The sequence below is a fragment of the Antechinus flavipes genome, chromosome 3 (genome assembly GCF_016432865.1).
Source record: "Antechinus flavipes isolate AdamAnt ecotype Samford, QLD, Australia chromosome 3, AdamAnt_v2, whole genome shotgun sequence".
Taxonomy (NCBI): Eukaryota; Metazoa; Chordata; class Mammalia; order Dasyuromorphia; family Dasyuridae; genus Antechinus; species Antechinus flavipes.
Genome location: NC_067400.1, coordinates 434,529,424 through 434,550,071, shown reverse-complemented (window position 1 = coordinate 434,550,071; position 20,648 = coordinate 434,529,424). Strand labels below are relative to the sequence as shown.

General features: G+C 31.5%; 1 protein-coding gene across 1 annotated transcript in view; it reads right to left on the bottom strand.

Annotated features, from left to right (window-relative positions):
- Nucleotides 1-20,648, bottom strand: part of LY75 (lymphocyte antigen 75) — a 100,980-nt gene that overhangs the window by 33,392 nt on the left and 46,940 nt on the right. Inside the window, exons 15-24 of the mRNA XM_051990670.1 lie at nucleotides 18,912-18,980; nucleotides 17,384-17,501; nucleotides 11,055-11,090; nucleotides 10,530-10,705; nucleotides 8,395-8,462; nucleotides 7,995-8,071; nucleotides 7,333-7,472; nucleotides 2,968-3,073; nucleotides 2,148-2,308; nucleotides 845-974 (exon numbers count right to left, since the gene is read on the bottom strand). Coding sequence (XP_051846630.1) covers nucleotides 845-974; nucleotides 2,148-2,308; nucleotides 2,968-3,073; nucleotides 7,333-7,472; nucleotides 7,995-8,071; nucleotides 8,395-8,462; nucleotides 10,530-10,705; nucleotides 11,055-11,090; nucleotides 17,384-17,501; nucleotides 18,912-18,980 — 1,081 coding nt within the window. The remainder of the gene's footprint in view (nucleotides 1-844; nucleotides 975-2,147; nucleotides 2,309-2,967; nucleotides 3,074-7,332; nucleotides 7,473-7,994; nucleotides 8,072-8,394; nucleotides 8,463-10,529; nucleotides 10,706-11,054; nucleotides 11,091-17,383; nucleotides 17,502-18,911; nucleotides 18,981-20,648) is intronic.

The window sequence follows — 20,648 nt, the reverse complement described above, 5'->3', positions numbered from 1 at the left end:
GCCTACTTAACTTTTATATTTTCCTCAGGATAGTACTGAGAACATAATGCTGATAATAATTATCTGCTCACAGATCTAAAAAAATTCTAGACATTTAATTTTAATTAATTAATTAATATTAAATTATTATTTACATGTAAACATATATTAAATTATTATTTTAATTAATTGATTAAAATATATGTATATTTTAAATTTAAAAGCCTTGCCACTATATTACATGAATTTTTGTTTCTGACTACAGCTGCTGATAGGATGTGCTCAAGAGGGAAGGACCACCTTTGACCACGGGGAAGCCTCTGAAGACTTGTCAAGAGTAGCTAAAGAGGTATAAAAAATGGTTAACTTAACCCTATAAAAGAACACTGATTAGGGGGAAAATGGAATAGTCATAAGATAAAAGGTTAAGGAAAGAAAAAAAATATAATGAGATTCTCTCAATTCCCAAACTACTTCATTGTCATTTTCAATTAGGAGGGCTTAGGAACTAAACTAATTATATTATAATTATTATTCAGGTCCTTAGAATGCTATTTATTTAATAGTATCACCTATTAAATTAAAAAAGGTCACAGTGTGGAAAAAAATATTTCTATGCCAAAAGAGTTCACACACTCTTGAAAGCCATTCAGGCTAAACTACTTTGGATCGTGGGATCATCTACCTTGGTAACTCAATCTGCTTCACAAAGTCAAAAAATATCTGAGGATGTTATTGTACCAATTTAAGCTATGTAAAGGCTATATTTATGCATTTCAGTGACATACTCCTTCTGCTAAATTTTATCTTTCCCTTTATATCAGCTATCAAACAAGTGTAACATTCCTTAAAAATAAAATCATACCTGAATATTTTTGACAAAGAGATAAATTATGTTCTTCTTTACAGGAAGTTAAATTCCATGTCCCGGTTAAAGATGAATTCTGAAGGTTGAGCATCACAGCACAATGGTTGTTTGCATCGTCATCAAAAAACTACACAAAGAGGTATTCATAATACTTAAGAGTGAAGATTAAGGACAATTTAAATGTTGTATTTTTTTTTTTAGAAATACATGATTCAGGCCAAAGGAATTTCTGAGTTTTAGTTTTTAATGTATTTCATTAAAGAACTTAATTAACTGGATTCTAAAATTCTACTAAATCCTCCAAAGCATGGAGAAAACAGAATTAACTTTAAAATAATGCAGTGAAACTTTAGAAAACATCCATACTTCCTAAAATGTGATTACAGCAATTCTTATGCATTGCCAGTATTTACTGATTCAAATGTAGGGAATATCATGGCAGACACAAGTGTTTTAAATACTTTCAAAGTCACATTTTTGGAATATCAATGATCAATGACTCAAAATCTGCCTATGGTATCAAAGAATGAAGCTAGTCAGGGAAGGAGATGAACTGAGGCTGGAGAAGTACCTGGTAGCTATTTAATTGACACCAATACACTGTTGCCCATCTCTCTATGATTTATATGCTTTTCTTAGAGAAAAAACTATTGTTCATGATTAAATTAATATATGCCTGCCTTATAGAATTTTTGAATGATTTTGAGCCCAGAATCACAAATTTCAAAAGACTAAGTAAATTTAAAAATTTTTTAAAAATCTGTGAATTTGCTTAGGAAAAAATTTAAAATTTTTAAAAACTACCTGGAATTCAGCATTTCCACCAACTAAAAAGTAGTTCGGTGGATAGAAAGCCAAGCCTGGAGACAAGATCATTCAACTTCCTGAGGTCAAATTTGACTTCAGGCAGCTACCAACTGTATGATCCTGGGTAAGTCACTTAACCTTTTTTGCCTCAGTTTTTTAATCTGTAAAATGAACTGGAGGAGGAAATGTCAAACCATCCTGGTATCTTTACCAAGAAAACCCCCAAACAGGCCACAAAGAGTCAGACATGACTGAAATGATATCATTCTAGGAGTTCCAAAGGCTTCTCATTGTGACAAAAGGGTTCATAATACAAAAGAATTTAAGAACTCCTAAACTGGACCACAACCCTGAAAACTAGGATTTTAGGATTCTACAACAGGAAGGATGTAAAAATATACAGTGGGTGTTCTTCTACTCCTGAGAAAATATTTTCTGGAACACCTGGGCATTTGATATAACTATAGCCAGTTATGAAATGCTATAAACTTACATCCAATGGTATCTTTTGCTCCCTTCCCTGCAATAATGGGTGGAAATTACTGTACAACAGTTTGTTATTATCAGTCCATTGGCTTATCTTTGTTGTAGTGCTTCTGAACAAACCAATCCAAACATTATCTCCCAACTCAGGAAGTAAATATGTAATAAAATCTGTTAGGAAAGAGAATGATTTGAAATTTATATGTTATCAAAAACAAAAATAATTTTAAAAATTAGTGAATACTTGCCCCCTTAGTTACTCACTTAACTCAATAGATACTAAGATAAAATTTTTTATTCATTAAAAACTCAGTAATATGCTTTAGTTTAAAATCATACTACCCAATACATATATTCTAAACTTTTACATATCAGATTTTTCCCATGTTACATATTTTGAAGAATTTTTAAAATTATAAATCCTTATATTTGCAAATATATCAAATCCTTGTCATCTATATTTTTACTATGTCCAGGATCTGAACTATCACCCAAAAGAACTTCACTGACATCATAAGCTGTTTCTACATTTTTCTTAGTGCTTTCTCCTGTTATTATTCTGCTATACTTCCCATTATTCCTATGAGTAGCATTCTTATCAGATCTGGTTTCCATGTTGAGAGAATCTTAACCTAAGTTTCAGGAGTTTAAGAAATATTTTAACAACTATATTTCAAAACGCAAGACAAGTAAGCTATAGTTGCTTTTCTTTGTAATTTATGCATTTAAAACCATAATTCTGAAAAGGAACCCATGGACTTCCCCAGACTACCAAAAGAATCCATGCCACAAAAATGTTTAAAAAACTTGGTTTAATTAATTTATCTTACCTTGCTCACTCTGGCTCAGAACTGAAGGAAGGCTACCACCATAGGTATGACAAGCTTCTTTAGCTTTAAAAAATGTAAAAAGCTTTGGTTTAAGCTTTAGGAAACACTGTAAACAAAGAGAACACATAATATGTAAGGGCCAGGGAAATGAAAGCTCTTATTTTATCTGTATCTAGGAACTAAATTGTTTATCTTCCAGAGAATTCATTTTCAGGCCATAAGGATACCATCTAGATTTACCATTTTAATTTAAAGGAAGAGTTCTCCAAAGCAAATTGCTCTGTGTACTAAATTATATATTTTAGAATATGACTAATTTTCTTTTCTTTCAGTATTGAAATATCTGCTACAAAAATTTATGTAAGTCCAGCACTATCAATTAATCAATTAACATTTATCAGGTGTCTTATTATGTGTTAGGCACTATGTACCATGTAATAAGGATAAAAAAAAATACTAAAAAATTCTTCAAGAAGCTAACAATGCAAGATGTCAGACTAGCCTTTTTCTTATTATTTATAAACACAAATAATAATACTTTGAAGAATTTCTGAGTTGGAAGGGAGCTCAAAGGTCATATCAGGAATCCATGTATAGCACTGAAACCAAATAATATAAAGGGGAAGGAGTTTAACTCCATTTATGTCCCTTGAACTTCTTTTCTTTTTCTTTTTTATTATTATAGCTTTTTATTGATAAAACATGCATAGGTAACTTTTCAACACTGACCCTTGCAAAACCTTCTGTTGTAACTTTTCCCCTCCTTCCCCCCACTGCCTCCCTTAGATGGCAGGTAGTCTCATACATGTTAAATATGTTAAAGTATATGTTAAAGACTATATATATATATACACACACACACATACACATACATACATACATATACAGTTATCTTGCTGCACAAGAAAAATCAGATTTAGAAAGAAGATAAAAATAACCTGAGAAGAAAAGCAAAAATGCAAGCAAACAATAACAGAAAGAGTGGAAATGCTATGTTGTGGTCCACACTCATTTCCCAGTGTTCTTTTGCTGGGTGTAGCTGGTTCTGTCCTTGAACTTCTTTTCTAAATTTTTATGATATACATGCTTCAGTTTTGTTTTGTTGTAGTTGTACATGCATATTTATTTATTTTTACTTATTTTTATTATTTAATTTAATTTTTTTAAAGTTGCAATTTCTGCTTTCCCCAAAGACAAGGAGAGTAAGAAGAGGATACAGGGGATAAATCTGGGAGTCAAGGAGATCTGAGCTGAAAGTCTGTTCTGATACATATTAGCCATGTGTCCATGGGCAAATCCTGTTATCCTTAGTGACTCTCTAAGCCTACCAAGTGGCCACTGAGTTGCCTTTGCTTTGGTAGATGGAGTTTTCATACCTCTATACTCATGAAATCGTGGGTTCTAACTCCACTTTCCCTTCAGTTTCACATACTCCTCCCACAAATCAAGAATTATAAACTATACTTCTTAACAATTTTGTTTAATTTTATCATATTGATAGGCCATAGTTTTTGCTTTCCTACTTCTTTATTATGAGTTATTTCTAATCTATTTTTAAATATGTGTGTGTATGTGTGTACAGTCTTCAAGCTTTTAATAATGACAAAGACCTGTTTTTTTTTATTAAAGTTTTTTATTTTCAAAACATATGCAAGGATAATTTTTTCATCACTGACCCTTGAAAAATCTTGTGTTCCAATTTTTCCCTCCCTTTCCTCTCCACTCTCCCCTAGATGGCATGTAATCCTATATTAAATATGGTAAAAATATATGTAAAAATCCAAAATAGACATACATATTTATACAATTATGTTATCATACAAGAAAAATCAGATCAAAAAGTTTAAAAAATGAGAAAAAATAAAATTCAAGCAAACCACAACAAAAAGAATGAAATGTTATGTTATAATCCACCCTCAGTTTCCACAGTTCTCTCTCTAGGTATAAATGGCTCTCATCATGACAAGATCATTGGAACAAAGCCTTTCTTTTTAATACAGATGTTTTAGTTATTTTGCTTTACAACAGTGAGATCTGCCTCTGAAGAATTAAAGATGAGTACCACATGGTTGGCAAGTGTGAACAGGATATAACATAAGCAATGAGAAACTTTTTAGGAGAACAGGAGTAGAGTATGTCATTAAGGAAATGTATGACAAAAATACAATTTCTTGATATCAGGAGAAAAGCAGTGAAAGCTGCTAACAAGTTAGATGGACACCCAATTATGAACTTCTGGGAAAATATGGATGTAAACCACACAGGTTGGGCAGAACTGGATAAGCTGTTATCTGTGTTATCTGAGATAACTCATGAATTGATGACATTTTGGATCCACTTCTGTGTTTGTGGCTAGAAGTAGTCTCAGAGTTAGGAAGTTCCATGTTCAAGTTCTATCCCTGACAAATAATGGCTGCGAAATTTTTAGAAAGTCACTTAATCTCTCAGTGTCCCAAGTCTATTCTCAAGGACAATAAACTGTTTAATAGTTTATAATCTGTAAGGGTTGATAGAGTTCCTTAGTGGAAACCTCCTTTACCAAAGAAATTATAGTTCTAATTTAAAAAAAAAAATCTATCTATTTAGTGAGAAAACACATGCACATAAAATTGTTTAGATCTTTGCACTGATTATTTTTTTTTCTCTTTTTTGATCATTTCCTCTGGGTATAGAGCCTGACCAGAATTATTAAGTCAATGGGTACAAATGGTGTGTTTTTGTAATGCAACATTCTAAATTCATTATTATTTTTACTAGTTTACTAGCTACATAATGATCCTTAAAATTGATTTGAATAATTGCTAGTGAGGTCCCACATTTTTGCATGCAATGATGTGTTGTATTTCCTCAGGCATCAGCTGTCTCTTTTAACCACAAATGAATTGGAATATGGGACAAGTAGATATTTACAAATGTTGGATGGATTAGATGGCCTGAATCAGGGGTTTCACTAATATAGATATTGCTTCTACTAATCTCACACAATCTCAGAGCTTTTTCTTCCCTATTCATTACTTATCTACATTTTCTACAGATCTTTCCCAGAGGATTCACTCAGATCATTGTTGGTCTTCCTCTGATTCTTTTAACACTCAGTGGTATCTATCCCCAATTGGACTCTCTTTCTTTAATCTCTCATCTTGCTACATGATAGCTGAAATTCCCTTTTTGGAAATATTTTTTCTTGACAATTTTTTTGACATGACTATTCTTGTTCAAAACATTGTCAGTAATAAACAACAGTCTGCTTCAGTACACCATATCTCTTTCTACCACTCTTTCATTTGATAAAGTTACTAATCATCAAAAGGCAGCTGGACAATAAAGTGGATAGATTGCTGGACCTAAAGTTAAATCCGGCCTCAGATACTAGCTATGTGATCCTGGGTAAGACACTTAATCCTGCTTGCCTTAATTTTTTCATCTGTAAAATGAGCTGGAGAAGGAAATGACAAACTTATCTTTGCTAAGAAAAAACACAAACGGGGTCACAAAGAGGCAGACATGACTGAAATAACTAAACATCAAAAATCATCATAACTTTGACTATTAGGTGATGAATATTTTTGGCCATAGTGACCTATGAAACAAAACAAAATCACAAAATGGTCCATGTAGCTTTCTGTTGCAGTGATGGTAGATATTTGATATTAATAAAAACCACACACTTCTCAGACTGTCTACAAGTAGTCATTTAATTTTTGGTATTCAGTGGGTAATGTAAAACATTAGATATCTTTAGTAAATGAAATCAGAAGACATGAACTATAGCTAAGTGAAAGACATGTTCATAGATTCTCCTTAGAATCAGAAAGAAGTTGGCAGTGTTACCAATTCATCACGTACTCCCAAATGACAAGAAACAATTTCACAGAACACTTTGCCATCTGATGTAAGGAATAAAAATTGCACATAGTAGGATGTACTTTTGTTTTGCAGCTAGATGGTACAGTGGATAGAGTACCAGTCCTGAAGGCAGGTGGACCTTAGTTCAAATTTGGTCTCAGACACTTAACCCATCCTAGCTGTGTGACCCTGGGCAAGTCACTTGATCCCAATTGACTCAGGAAAAAAAAGAAAAGGAAAGGAAAGAAAGAAATGTTTGTTTTAAGAAATGGCTGTTTTCCAATGAAGAAATCAAGACAATTCATATCATATAACAAAATGCTCTAAATCACTAGTGATTAGAGAAATGTAAATTAAAACAACCTTGAGATAACATTTTTCACCTATCAGATTGGCTAAAATGATAGAAGGGGAAAAACTGTACAAGTAGGTCTTGCTAAGATGTATTTATATCCACCTTATGTGTTATATTTTGAAAGTAGTACATGGTCTGGGGTACAAAATAAGATTTCCTCTTACCTTGTCCTTAAATGAAATCCATTCCCCAGAGCACGAGACTTTAGATGCTGATTGTGGAGTATATTTCTCTAATGAAGATACATTATTTTTTTCACATATGAAGGGAAGCTTCAGTCTGCAGTCAGCTGGTTTGTATAAATCTAAGAAATAAGAGGTAAGTTTGCAGCTACACACATTTCCCATTTAGTATGTTTAAAAAAATCAATAGGAAGACTGGTTATTCCTGTCCCAATAAATGAATATTTACCTGTACTTTTCTATTGACTCTTACTTTCCTTAACTGTTACTTATATATCACATAAGTATCTGTTTAGAGAGACTTTAATATAGGTGGTGATGGTGGGGTGTAGGAAAATAGAAATTTATTTTGGATTAATTGTCTTGTTTTATTTTTAATTCTGACCACTGAGGCACGTAAATTACATTTTATTTCTAAATGACCACATTAATATGATGAAGCAAGCTAAAAAAAATGTTCACAGAGCAAAATATTTGTATTTTTAAGGGTAGCTTAAACTATGAAATCTTGTATCCTCTGTCAGATGTATAAACTATATAATTGATACAGAATATAAATTTGAACAATTCATAGCAAAGTTACTGATTTGAACTTATCCAAGTCATCACTGCATACTAATTCAAGGATTCAGAATCAACTTTACCTTTAAACCAATTCTTGGAAGAGATGTACCAGCACTCTTTTTCATATACCATAGAAAAACGAGGCCATGCATGAAATCTTAAAGAAAAAGGCAGATAGATCACTATCCACTGTTTTCTACTATTACTGATTATAATTTTAAATTTAACACATTAGTGATAAAATTACATATGAACTTCTTCTTTGAAGATAACATGTTGGAAAGAGGTTTTGAGCCTGTTGGTTTTTTGAAGGGGTGGGGATGGGGAAGTATAGTCACCCAGGAAATTATTTATTTAGTAACATTTTATTTTTAAGAGCTCAAACTATCATATTATGATCAATGACTAACCAACACTTGTCTTTGTAAAGGAATAATTTAAAAGGGATAATTTTTAAAAGTAATATATTGTGTTACATACCTCATATCATGATAACTTCCAAAGTTATCAAGAGTTTTAATCCACCACTTCTGTTGATCATTAGATAGCTTAAAGAAAAAGAATATATCAGGTTGCTATGTGATTGTATTAGTTAGAATGCTAATCTATGGACATCTAATTACCATGAATTGTAAAGTTACAATATAGAAATAATTAGTAATGGTCATGAAATTAGCCACATTTTTGAATGCTGAAGATATGAAGTTGCCTATTCGATGCAATTAATTTTCATTTCATAAAAACTCAATCCATAATGCCTTGCACATGAAAACAAAAAGAAATAAGAAAAAATTAGTGGATTGAATTGGTAAATGAATTTTTTTGCTGTGGGAAAAAAAATTCATTTACCTATAAGTACACCAAGAAATAATTATCTTTTGACCTATTCTTTACTTTTTCTTTAACATTAATGTCTTCCTAAAATGATTATTATGTTTTACATCAAAAGGGTAAATTTTATAGTAATATTTAGAGTTAATAAAATTATTATTTATTTTAAGGCAATTTGAAGCTTTAATTTTTCCATGGCATAGAAATACTATTTTAAGGTAATCTATGAATTTAAGATGGTTTAGGATGGTCAATTTCATTAGAAATTGTTTTTCTCATCTATAGATACGAAAAAAAATCTGAATAGACATCTCTAATGTACCAAACCAAAGGATAGAATGTAGACAGTATTATGAAAAACTTATGTAAAAAAAAAACTATCCAGTTTGCTATTGCTAATTGCCTGACATTTTAAAATAACATTCAGTATTTCCTCTTAGTTCTAAGTCTTTGGCTTAATTTCTAATATGAAATTTAGGTTACATCTTGGTAAAGTAGTTAAGTTAGTCAGTTTGCCTAAATTTTTCATAAAAGCTTTATCCTAAAAGTTGGTCCTTACTATAAAAATAATAATTTCAGTTTGGGGCAGAAAATAAATTTTCTTTCTTTCTTTCTTTTTAATTTTTAAATAATTTTTATTAACAGAACCCATGCCAGGGTAATTTTTTACAACATTATCCCTTGCACTCACTTCTATTTCGATTTTTCCTCTCCCTCCCTCCACCCCCTCCCCCAAATGGCAAGCAGTCCTTTACATGTTAAATAGGTTACAGTATATCCTAGATAAAATATATGTGTACAGTACCAAACAGTTCTCTTGTTGCACAGGAAGAATTGGATTCAGAAGGTATAAATAACCCAGGAAGAAAAACAAAAATGCAAGCAGTTTATATTCATTTCCCAGTGTTCTTTCTTTGGGTGTAGCTGCTTCTGTCCATCCTTGATCAATTGAAACTGAATTAGATCTCTTTATCGAAGATTATATATATATATATATATATATATATATATATATATATGTATAATGATCTCCTGATTCTGCTCATTTCATTTAGCATCAGTTCATGTAAGTCTCGCCAGTCCTCTCTGTATTCATCCTGCTGGTCATTTCTTACAGAACAACAATATTCCATAACATTCATATAACACAATTTACCCAACCATTCTCCAATTGATGGGCATCCATTCAAGAAAATAAATTTTCTTAACACTATAATACCATATGGAAATAAAAAAGTGGCATAGAAGCATTACTGATATTTGGTAGCATTCATTTGCTTAATTACCATTCATTATACTATCTAATCATACTTAAGTAATCATGAGTCTGGGTAAGCACTGAGCAATGGTGTCTGAATCTTCCTGAATTTGATTTTGTAGATCTAGCATTTTAGTTGAAATTGGAGTAAAAGTTCATGGAACAATAAATTTTGAACGTCTAAAACCTTCAAATAGGAACATGAAGTTAGAGAAACTATCCTTTATCATTTAAAGGTTATATTTGGCATCTAAGTGGGGAAGTGTATGCTGAGCCTGGAGTCAGGAAGAACAATGTTCAAATTTGACCTCAGAAATATACTAGATGTGTGACCTTGGGCAAGTCACTTAATCTGTCTGCTTCAGTTTTCTCCTCAGTAAAATGAGGATAATAAGAGTGAGGATCAAATGAGATAATATTTGTAAAGTCCTTAGAACAGTATCTGACATGTGGTAAGTACTCTATAAATATTAGCTATTATTATTATATTTAAAATAAGAAAAATACATATGCAATGTATCCTTACATTCACCATTTTGTATCGGATGGCATTTAGTGCTGTGAGAGACTTCAAAGAAGCAAGAGAGCTTTGATTACTTTTGCAATATAGGACTGCTTCATCAAAGTTCAAGTGAGTATCAGGAACAAACCAATATTCACTGCCTTCAATAACAACGGGAGGCCCATGAATTCCAGCCCGATCTAAATATAAAGGGGGAGGAAGATCATTAATGGACAAATAGCAAAGAATTATAAAAAAAATAAGGCATCCATACATTTAAGAAAATTACAAAGTTTTGGGGAATCCTATGACCTAAAGCTGGAAGACATGTTAGATATTGATTTGTACTCTCTTCATTTTATTAGGTTTAGAGAGATCAAAAATCAAGGTTCAGAGATGAAATGTGGCTCAGAAACAACTAATATATCTATTGCTGGTTTGGCATAAAAATGATATTTCATCTAAAAGGTAAAAATACTTTATATTAGAAAATATTTTTTTAAAAGTTATTTGTAAGTTTAAAAAGCATGGCATGTTTCCTCAACTTACCAGGGTTGAACCACTCTGGTGTCTTCGGTGTATGTCCTGTACAACAAAGAAAATCTATTTAGTATAAATTTGTGATCACATGCCATTACTAGGATCTTAAAAGTACATCAAAAAGAATTCTTGAAATTATTCTGCTTCTGGCTGAACCTCTTTCATTTCAGGTTAGGACTGGAGCCAAATATGACCTAAAATTTTAGTCTCGTTGAATTGAGAATGGTCTGGTTTATCTGGAATATAGTCTGATGGAATGGCAGTATCAAGAGATAATGTTTGAAAGGCAGATTGATATCAGAATGTGGAGGACCCTGAGTGTCACAAATTTATCATTTGTGAGATGCAATGAGGAGTAAAGTAAGCTTCTGTTTGGTTGTACTAAATTTGAGATGTCTCTGGGACACATAATTGAAAATATTTAATAGGAAGTTGGTGAAGCAGTGCTGAAGCTCAGAGGACTGTCATCTGAATAGATAGGGCTCTCTCCTCTCCTCCCCATCCTATGACAAATGCATGGGAGCTGAAGAGGTCTCAGAGAGTATAGGGATGTCAGTTCAGCTAATAGTGACTTCACCCAAAGTTAAACATATATAAAAGTCATATGGATTGGCTCAGAAAATAATTCTCTATTTGTACAATTTCGTGTTTATTTTAAAACAGAAAGCAATCAATTGTTTCTATTTCACTCGACATTCTGAATACTAGAGTGTTCATGATTTAACCATGTGTACATGTGAATATGGATGTCTTCTTTCTCCCTTTCTGTCATTTATCCCATTTATCTTCCCTCTCTAACTATGCAAGGTTTTAATTTAATTGAACCATTTTAATAATTATTGAATATTTGAGTTAAAATTTTCCCTAAGTGACATATGGTTTAATTATGTGTATTTAATAAAGTGATATTTCTATAGTATTTTCCAAATAAGAACCTATGTGCATGTGAGTAACCAGTGCCAAGGATCAAGTAACCAATGCTCTAAGGATCAGATAAAAGATCTCAAGGTTATAAGATTTACAAAATGAGACCTGTGAATTCATTGCATAGGGAGTTCCCAGTGAGGAACGCTTCTGACGATGACAATCTTGCAATTTATAGCCAGTAAGAGGTTAAATTACTTACTCTAGGTCATACAGTTAACATACATCAAGAGCCATTATACAAACCCAGGCCTTCCTGACTCTAATGCCAGTTTTCTATTCCCTACATCATGCTGTCTCTATAGGATTCTTGAAATGTGATTTTTTTGTTGTCTATCACCTTCAACTTACTTTGATTAGCATTCAAAGCCCATCATAACCTGGTGCCATGTATTTCTAGGTTTATCTCATTCCATTTTCTTGTATTAAAAATAAATTTTTATCAAGATTTTTTTACATCACCATAGATTTCCTTCCCCCATAGATATTTCCTCCCATATCAGAGTACCATCTTAAATTTTTAAAACAGTATTTTTTTAAAGACAAAAAGAGAAAAAAAACAACCCAGTATAATTCATCAACATGTCAAAAAAGTCTGAAAAAAATGTGCAATGTATGATTCTTCTGAACCTCTCATCTCTGCCAAGGGGTAATATGAGAGTGTTTTCTCACCTCTTTTTTCAAGTCATTCTTGTTCTTTCTAATTTTGTTACATTTATAGTTGATATTTTTGGTGATTGTTCTTTATGTTGTTGAATTGAATAATTGTTTTGTTGGCTCTGTTACTTCTCTTTACTTTGAAGTTCACATAGAACTTCATGTTTCTTCGCTATATTAATTACATTTGTAATTTCTTACAGCACAATAATATTCCATTGTATTCATATGCTACAATTTGTTGAGCCATTCCTCAATTATTAGGCATATACTGTATTTCTAGTTTGTTGCAATACAAAAATTGTTGCTATAAATATTTGGTACATTTGGAGTTTTTATTCTAATCAATGGCTTCCTTAGGGGTTTTATTACTAGCCATATAATCTCTTGATCAAAGAATAAATAGACATGGTAGAGAATTAGCACAACTAATACCACCATTTTGTTATTTTCATAATTATAAATTGCCCTCCAAAATTGTTGTATTGATTTATATTTCTACCAACAATTGAATCTTATTTTTCTTTTTATAGAGTTCCTTCTTTCTATAATATCTTTTTACAATACTCCAACACTAACTATTCTGATCTTTTGTTATCTTTGATAATTTACAAGGAATGAAGTGAAATCTCAGGTTCATTTGATTTGAATTTGTCTTTTTTTTTTTAATGATCTGCAGCAGTCTTTTTTTTTTACATGGTTATTAATAGTTTTCAACCATTTTGAGAATATTTAACATTCTTTAACCATCTATCTACTGGGGGATGATTTTAAACAGACACACAGCTATCGATAACTATATCTATTTAAATTCTTAAATATCTTGCATATCAAACCTTTAGAGTAATTTTTTATAATTTTTTCTCATTAGAATCATTCTCTTCTTATACTATATAGTTTTGTTTGTATAGAAAGTTTTCAATTTCCTGTAACCAAAGTTATTTGTTTTATCTTCTATAACTATCACTATTTCTTGTATGATTAAAACATCTCTTAATTCTTCCTAACTGTAATTATTATATCTCTATCTCTATCTCTCATAGTGCCTGACCACATAGTAAGTGCTACAGCAATGCTTATTCTTTTCTCCTTTTCTTCCTTTAAATTTTTTTAGTATGAATGATGTTAAGCTTAGTTAATAATAATTAATGTAACATTTAGAATGTATTGTGGGATATGGTGTAAAGTGTCAGTCTAAACCTCATTTCTGACAAACTCCTAATTTTTCCAATAGTTTTTAAAAAATCAAATATTTCTTTTCTAGATATTTTATCTTTTCTAGTTTATTGAACACTGGTTTATTGAATTTCATTACTTCAGATTCCTCCTTGTTTAGTCTGTTCCAGTGATCTAACTCTATACTTTAAAACCAATACTAAATAGTTTTGATGAGTGCTACTTTATAATATAGGTTCAGGTCTGGAAGTGCTTCATCCCTATTTTTTTTTTTTTTGCAAAATTTCCCTTGATATTCTAAATTGGTTATTTTTCCAAATTAATTTTATTTTGAGTTTTAGGAAGTATCACTTTAGTAATTTGATTGGTATAGCAATAAAAGTGTAAATTAATCTCACTAGTATTATAATTTTTATGATATTGACAAGGCCTAGCCATCTGTACTGACTATTCATTTTGCTATATAAATTTTTCTATATTTCCTTAATGAGTACTTTGTAATAAAATTTATACAAGCCTTTGAAAAAGTGATGTCCAAATACTTTATGTATTTTGTAATGATATGGGATGTGATTTCCTTTTCTATTACTGCCTCTTAGCTTTTGGTATCATATAGAAATGTTATTGATTTTTGAGGGCTTATTTTGTAGTTTGTAATTTTGCTGAAGCTATCAGTTGTCTCATTTAATATCTTTTCTGATTTTCTAGTATTTTCTCCATCCTCTTTTTTGTGAGGCATTTGGGGTTATGTGACTTGTCCAGGATCACAGACCTGGTAAGTGAAATGTCCCTGAGGCTCGATTTAAATTCACATTTTCCTAACTTTAGGACTGATGGTCTATCAACTGCACTATCCAATTGCCCTCCCTAGGATTTTCTAAGTAAACCTCATGTATCAGTAAAAAGGGATAGTTTTATCCCCTCTTTAACCATATTCTTTGAATTACTTTTTTTTTCTTGTTGCTACAGCTAACATTTCCTGAACTTCATTACATAATAGTGAAGGGAGTAAACATTTTTTACTCACTCTTGTATTTATTGGGAAAAAGTATATTCCTAATACATATTATGCTTTTGGTTTTATATAGACGCTTTTTATAATGTTAGAAAAATATTCCTTTGTGACTATCCCATGTAGGATTTTTAGCATGAGTGTTGTATTTTGTCAAAACTTTTTTCTATGTTTATAGAACTAATCACGTTTTAAATGTTTTTATTTTTAATATAATTATGTAGATTGTTTTCCTTGTGTAACCATCCTTGTAAAACCTGCTATAAATCCAAGTTGTAATGATGATTTTTTTGATTTATCATTGTAATCTGTTTGGTAGAATTTTATTTAAAATTTTAAAACTGATATTCATTAATAGTATTTATAGTCTATAGTTCTTCTTACCTCTATAGTTCTTCTTACCTAGTTTCTATATTAGGACGAGATATATTTTACTAAAAAAAAATAATCTGGTAAGGTGCTTTTCCCATCTTTTTTTTTTTTTTGAGAATAACTGTGTAGTATTTGGTACTAATTATTCTTTAAAATTTTGTTAAAATTTCCACTGTAAATCAAAAGTGGGAAATCTTCCTCCCCATACTTCTTTATCGTTCTTCTAAAGATACTCTTTTTTCTTTTTATGAGATAGGATCAACATCTCTATTTGATCATCTGTTAGTTCATATAGTTTATATTTTTAAAGGCATCCTTCTATTTCATCCATTCTCATTTTTTGTTACCATAAAACTGTGGAAAGTAGATTTTGATGAGTTACTTTTATTTCTTCTGGTTTTGTTGTGATTATATTGTGTTGACTTCCTATTTAGTTGATTTGCTTTTTCTTTCCTTTAAAAAAAGCAGATTAGTTAAAGATTTACCAGTTTTATCAGTCTTTTCAAAGTCAGCTTTTAGTTTTATAATTTCTAGTTTTTTGGTTTCCAGTTTATTTTTCCTCTAATTGTTATTTTCTTTTCTTTATTTTATTTGCTTCATAGTTTTTCAAAAGCATCTTTAGCTTATTAATGCTGTCTTTTCCTATTTCAACATGCTTGTAGGGATAGTTTTTCCTCTGAAGACTGCAAATTTTGGTAAGCTATTTCATCATTATCATTTTCATTCATAAAATTTGTGGTCCTCTGATATGTCCTTTGATGCTTCTAACTATATTTTTATATGTTCTATACTTTATTAAAATTGTACTATTCTCTATTTTCTGATCATGCCCAGTGCTTTCTTGCCTCGGTACTTTTTATTTGTGTTGTTCCCTTTTGTTAGAATATTCTCACTCCTCTTTACTTGTTGAATTCCTATTCATTCTTTAAAGCACAACTCAAATGCTACTTTCTCCATGAAGGCTTGAAGTCGAGCTTCCCTTTAGCCAATATCATCTCCACTTAGTGTTTAGTTTTCCATCTTACAACTTATTGTGTATTACAATCATCAAGGTATGAGCTATATCCCTTTACCAGAATGTAATGCAGTTTTATGTAACTTTGCTCATTTTTCTTACTCCTTTGTGCTTAATACAGTATTAAGACTTAGTAAATTTTTGTTGAATCAAATTAAAGAATTACAGATTATGCAAGAAGGTTCAGCAACATAGGATACTGCTCATTGGGAAATTCATTGTTATTGACTTCAGAGTCTATGTTGATAACATCACGAACATCAAACAGCACTTACTATATAAGCTCTAACTTATAATACTGGGTTCTTATGTTGTCAAACTTTTTATTAGGGAAGCAAAACTATCATGGGGAAAATTCATACTAGAAAATGCCCTAGTATACAACTAGGGGAAACTAATTGATCTCTGCCAAACATATTCCTCCTCCACAGTATATACTTAACATAATTGCTAATCAATTAGTAAGGTACTAACCTTGTAACTTGTGATATCTACCATGATTGCTTAATGAATGAATCGAACCATAATACACTTCCAAATCTATTTCTTATATCTACTTCATATTTTCACATCATTAGTAGTAAGGGAAGGTAAAGCATTGGTGATGATTTCAAGGTTTTGTGCTGGGACACTAAGAAGATATGTGATCAGCTTGAGGTGCTGATGGGACATTTAGGTGGATCTCTGGGGACTAGGAGCTCACAAGAAAGTTATCAGAACTAGATTAGATTTGGGGGTCATTTGCTGACTGATAGCTGAACAAATGGAAGTGATGTTGGAAAGAAAGACTGGAGAAGAACAAAGAAAGGATATTCAAGAAAGTGGTCAAATTGTTAAGTTCTTCAGAAATGTCAAGAAGAATAAGGATAAAGAGAAATAGTCATTTAACAGTTAAAGAGGTTAATGATGACCTTTGAGAGAGAAGTTAAGGAGAGTGGCGTGGTGGAAGTTTGCTTCAATCTTCTATAATGAGCATAAACTACACAAAACTTTTTTTTCACTATAAATCAAAATACCAGACTTTGTTGAAAAATTAAAAAAAATAAAAGTACATCTTTTAATCTTTATCTCTATTCTTTGTCTTTTAACCTAAAAACAGGTTATATATACTTTCTTGGTTCTCCATAGAATGCACAATGTGAAGCCCCACAAGCTCAGTAAATCAATTCAACAAAAATTTACCTTTGGGTATCTGGCATGCCCATTCAAGTTTTATATCACAAGCAAAAGGTTTTAAGTAAATAATCAAGTCTCTATTTTCATACAAATGCCAACGTCTTCTCCACTGCATTTGGCTGACCTATAAAGAAGGGAAGTAATCACAAAATGCATTAAGATGTCCAGTAGAAATTTCATTTTATTTACTATTTGATCAAAGGTCAACATATGTTCATAGAATATGCATGGCTATCATCACCTGGAAGATCCAGGGGGTCATTTCTGTCTGAGACTCTATTTATAAATGACATTTTATCTTTTCCTGTATACAAAATGAGAGGTTGATAAAATAGGACTGCTTTACACAAATAACTAAACATCTAAGTTTTCAATAAATAGAGCCATAATGACCATATTATTATCTATGTAATTGTGGGAACTTTTTAAATTCTCTGGACCTGAATTTTCTCATCTTTAAGTTAAAGAGGTTGGACTAAATAGCCCCTTATGGTTTTTCCAGCTCTGACATTTATGATTTTATGGCTGTCTCATTTTTCTTCACTCTATCTCTTCCCTTAGTTTCTGATATACTACTTTCTTCTAGATTTCCTCCTCCTCCTTTCACCATTCCCTCAAGAGTTCTTCTTTCTCCTGCCATTACTAATGGCCTCAACATTCTCCAGTCATCTGCCCTCAACTTTAGGTCTCTTTACCTCTTCCTTTTTTCTTGTTTAACATCCTCAATCAGTCATAAAGTTCCCTTCATCCTTTCTTTGCACTGTTCATACCCATCCTTCTTTTTCTGTCACCATTATCATTGCTCTATTTGAGGTCTTCATCTCTTCATGTCTAGACTACTGAAATGGCTATTCATTTGGTCTTCTTAACCCATGGATCTCCTGACTCTCAAAATCTAAAGCAGATTGAGCTCTCTAAAATTACCACTTTGATTTTTAAAAAATTCTTTGGCAGACAAACTTTCCAGTCCTCTATTTAAAAAACAAAGTCCAATCTCCTCATCCTGAGATTTGAATGCATATAAAATCTAAAGTTGGTCTCCCTTTCCAAACTTCTTCTGTGTGATTCTTTTGATCAGTCAAGTTGGTCTATTCCTATCTCTTGCTGAATATAGTTTATATTTTCCTATCTCTCAACTTTTGTTTATGATTGGAATATCTCCCCTTGTACTCCCTACCTATCAAAATTCCTTCCATCTTTTAAGGGACATCAGTCTCATGAAGACTTTCATATGAAACATGTTCTTTGCGCTCCTAAAGCATTTACTATCTATACCACTTACCTGATGACTTATTTATTATGTTATACAAATAATTATCTTTTTATGTACATATATGAATCTTTTCTAATAAATCTTATTATAAACTAAATGTGGCTAAATATAGACCCAAATTGTCTTTAAAAATTTCATAGAGGTCTTAACATAGGGTCCTTACACATAGTAGGCAATCTAAATAGCTTTGACTGACTGAAAAAAATCCTTTTTTTTTTTTTTTTTAGTAAGTATTTTATGGTATCCAATCATGCAACTTACTTTGAAAGCAGCACAATCTCTGATGTCATAATCTTCCTGAAACTCATTTGATATGACCACAGTAGATACCTGTAAAAGAAAGAGAACACTGAGAATTATGGTTACCTGCTAAAGATTTGTAGTTCAGAAGAGCAGTTAATATATGGAGCTTCATACAAAGCATATTCCCAGAATTTGGGATCATTTTTGGAGTGAAACAAAAGTTAGTAAAACTAGATCAGTGCAAAAGTAAGTCAGTTGTAGAGCTCATTCTTAAATGGGTTTCTGATAAGTTGAGTGTCCAAAGAGAACAGACTGTCTCCCTGCAAATGTCCACTAAAAAGTCTGAAATAACACTATATACATTTGTACAGTGCTTAACAGCCACAGAAAACTTTATAAATATCATAGGATTTTGGATTTTGTGATGGAAAAGAAATCATGGACATCTAAACCAACTACTTTATTTTACAAGTGAGGAAACTAAGGAGCAGGGGTTAAGTGATTTGCCCAAAGCCATACAGTCATTAGCACAACCTAAGACAAATTGAGATCCTCTGTCTTCAATTCTTCTTTTCATTGCACTCTGCTTACAATAGATGTATAAGGTAGTCAATGTATATATCATTTCCCCCATATTATAGATAATTATTTCTTTGAACTTAAAAGGAAAGCTCATATCTTGATCAGTCTAAAAACTGAAGCAAGTATTTAAGTGGCTTCTGCAAGGTCACTAGCTATATATTTTGCAACCAAGACTTAAAATTCAAATTTTTTTATGTTAATTCTAATATTTCCCCTTCAGTAAACTAGTAAAATGTAAATAATGGGATATATTACGACCAATAATAACAAATTATAACATGTCACAGATAATTGTATTTAAACAAAGAGAGGTGATTTGCAGAGACTAATAAAAAGAAAGTCAGAAAGTGAGAAATAATCTGTATACTTTCATCATAGGAAAGGGGAAGAAGGGAGAGATGAAAGGAGAGAGAGAAAGAAATAGAGAGAGGAGAGAAGGGCAACGAGGGGAAAGGTCTATTTAAAGCTTTTAAAATATAGAAAACCTTTACCCACTAGATATAAAAGCATACAGTGCTTGAGTACAGAAAACCCCTAATCTATTCAATAGTTCTGCTTTCAAAATGAATGAATTTCCCTCACTTTTTAAACTCCTCTTAATCTTTTAATTTAAATCTGCTTTTATCTAGGCTTCTGTTCCTTTGCAGCAGTGAAGTAGTATAGTGAAAAGAATGCCAGGCCTGAAGTCAGGAAGACTCATCTTCCTGAGTTCTAATCTGGCCTCAAACACTTTCTAGCTAAATGACCCTAGACAAGTCACTTAACCCTGTTTGCCGCAGTGTTCTCATAAATAAAATGAGCTAGAGAAAGAAATGGCCAACTACTCCAGCACCTCTTCTAAGAAAATCCCAGTTGAGGTCATGAAGAGTCAAACACAACTGAAAACAACTGAATAATAAATATGTTCTTATATGCTTCCTTTGTTGTCAACCTTCTACTGAACTCCTTGATTTCAGCATCAAATTGGTGACATTAACATTAATCCACATTAACTCTTAATCCACCAATTTGACTTTCAGCCTTGACTTTGACAATTGCTTTGCTCTCACTTTTTTTCTAGTTCTATTGTCCAATTCCATCTATGCTGTGACAAAAGCTCCTTTTAACTTTTGATGATCCTGGATAAGTCACTTAATTTCTGTTTTCATTAACTATAAAATGGGAATAATAATA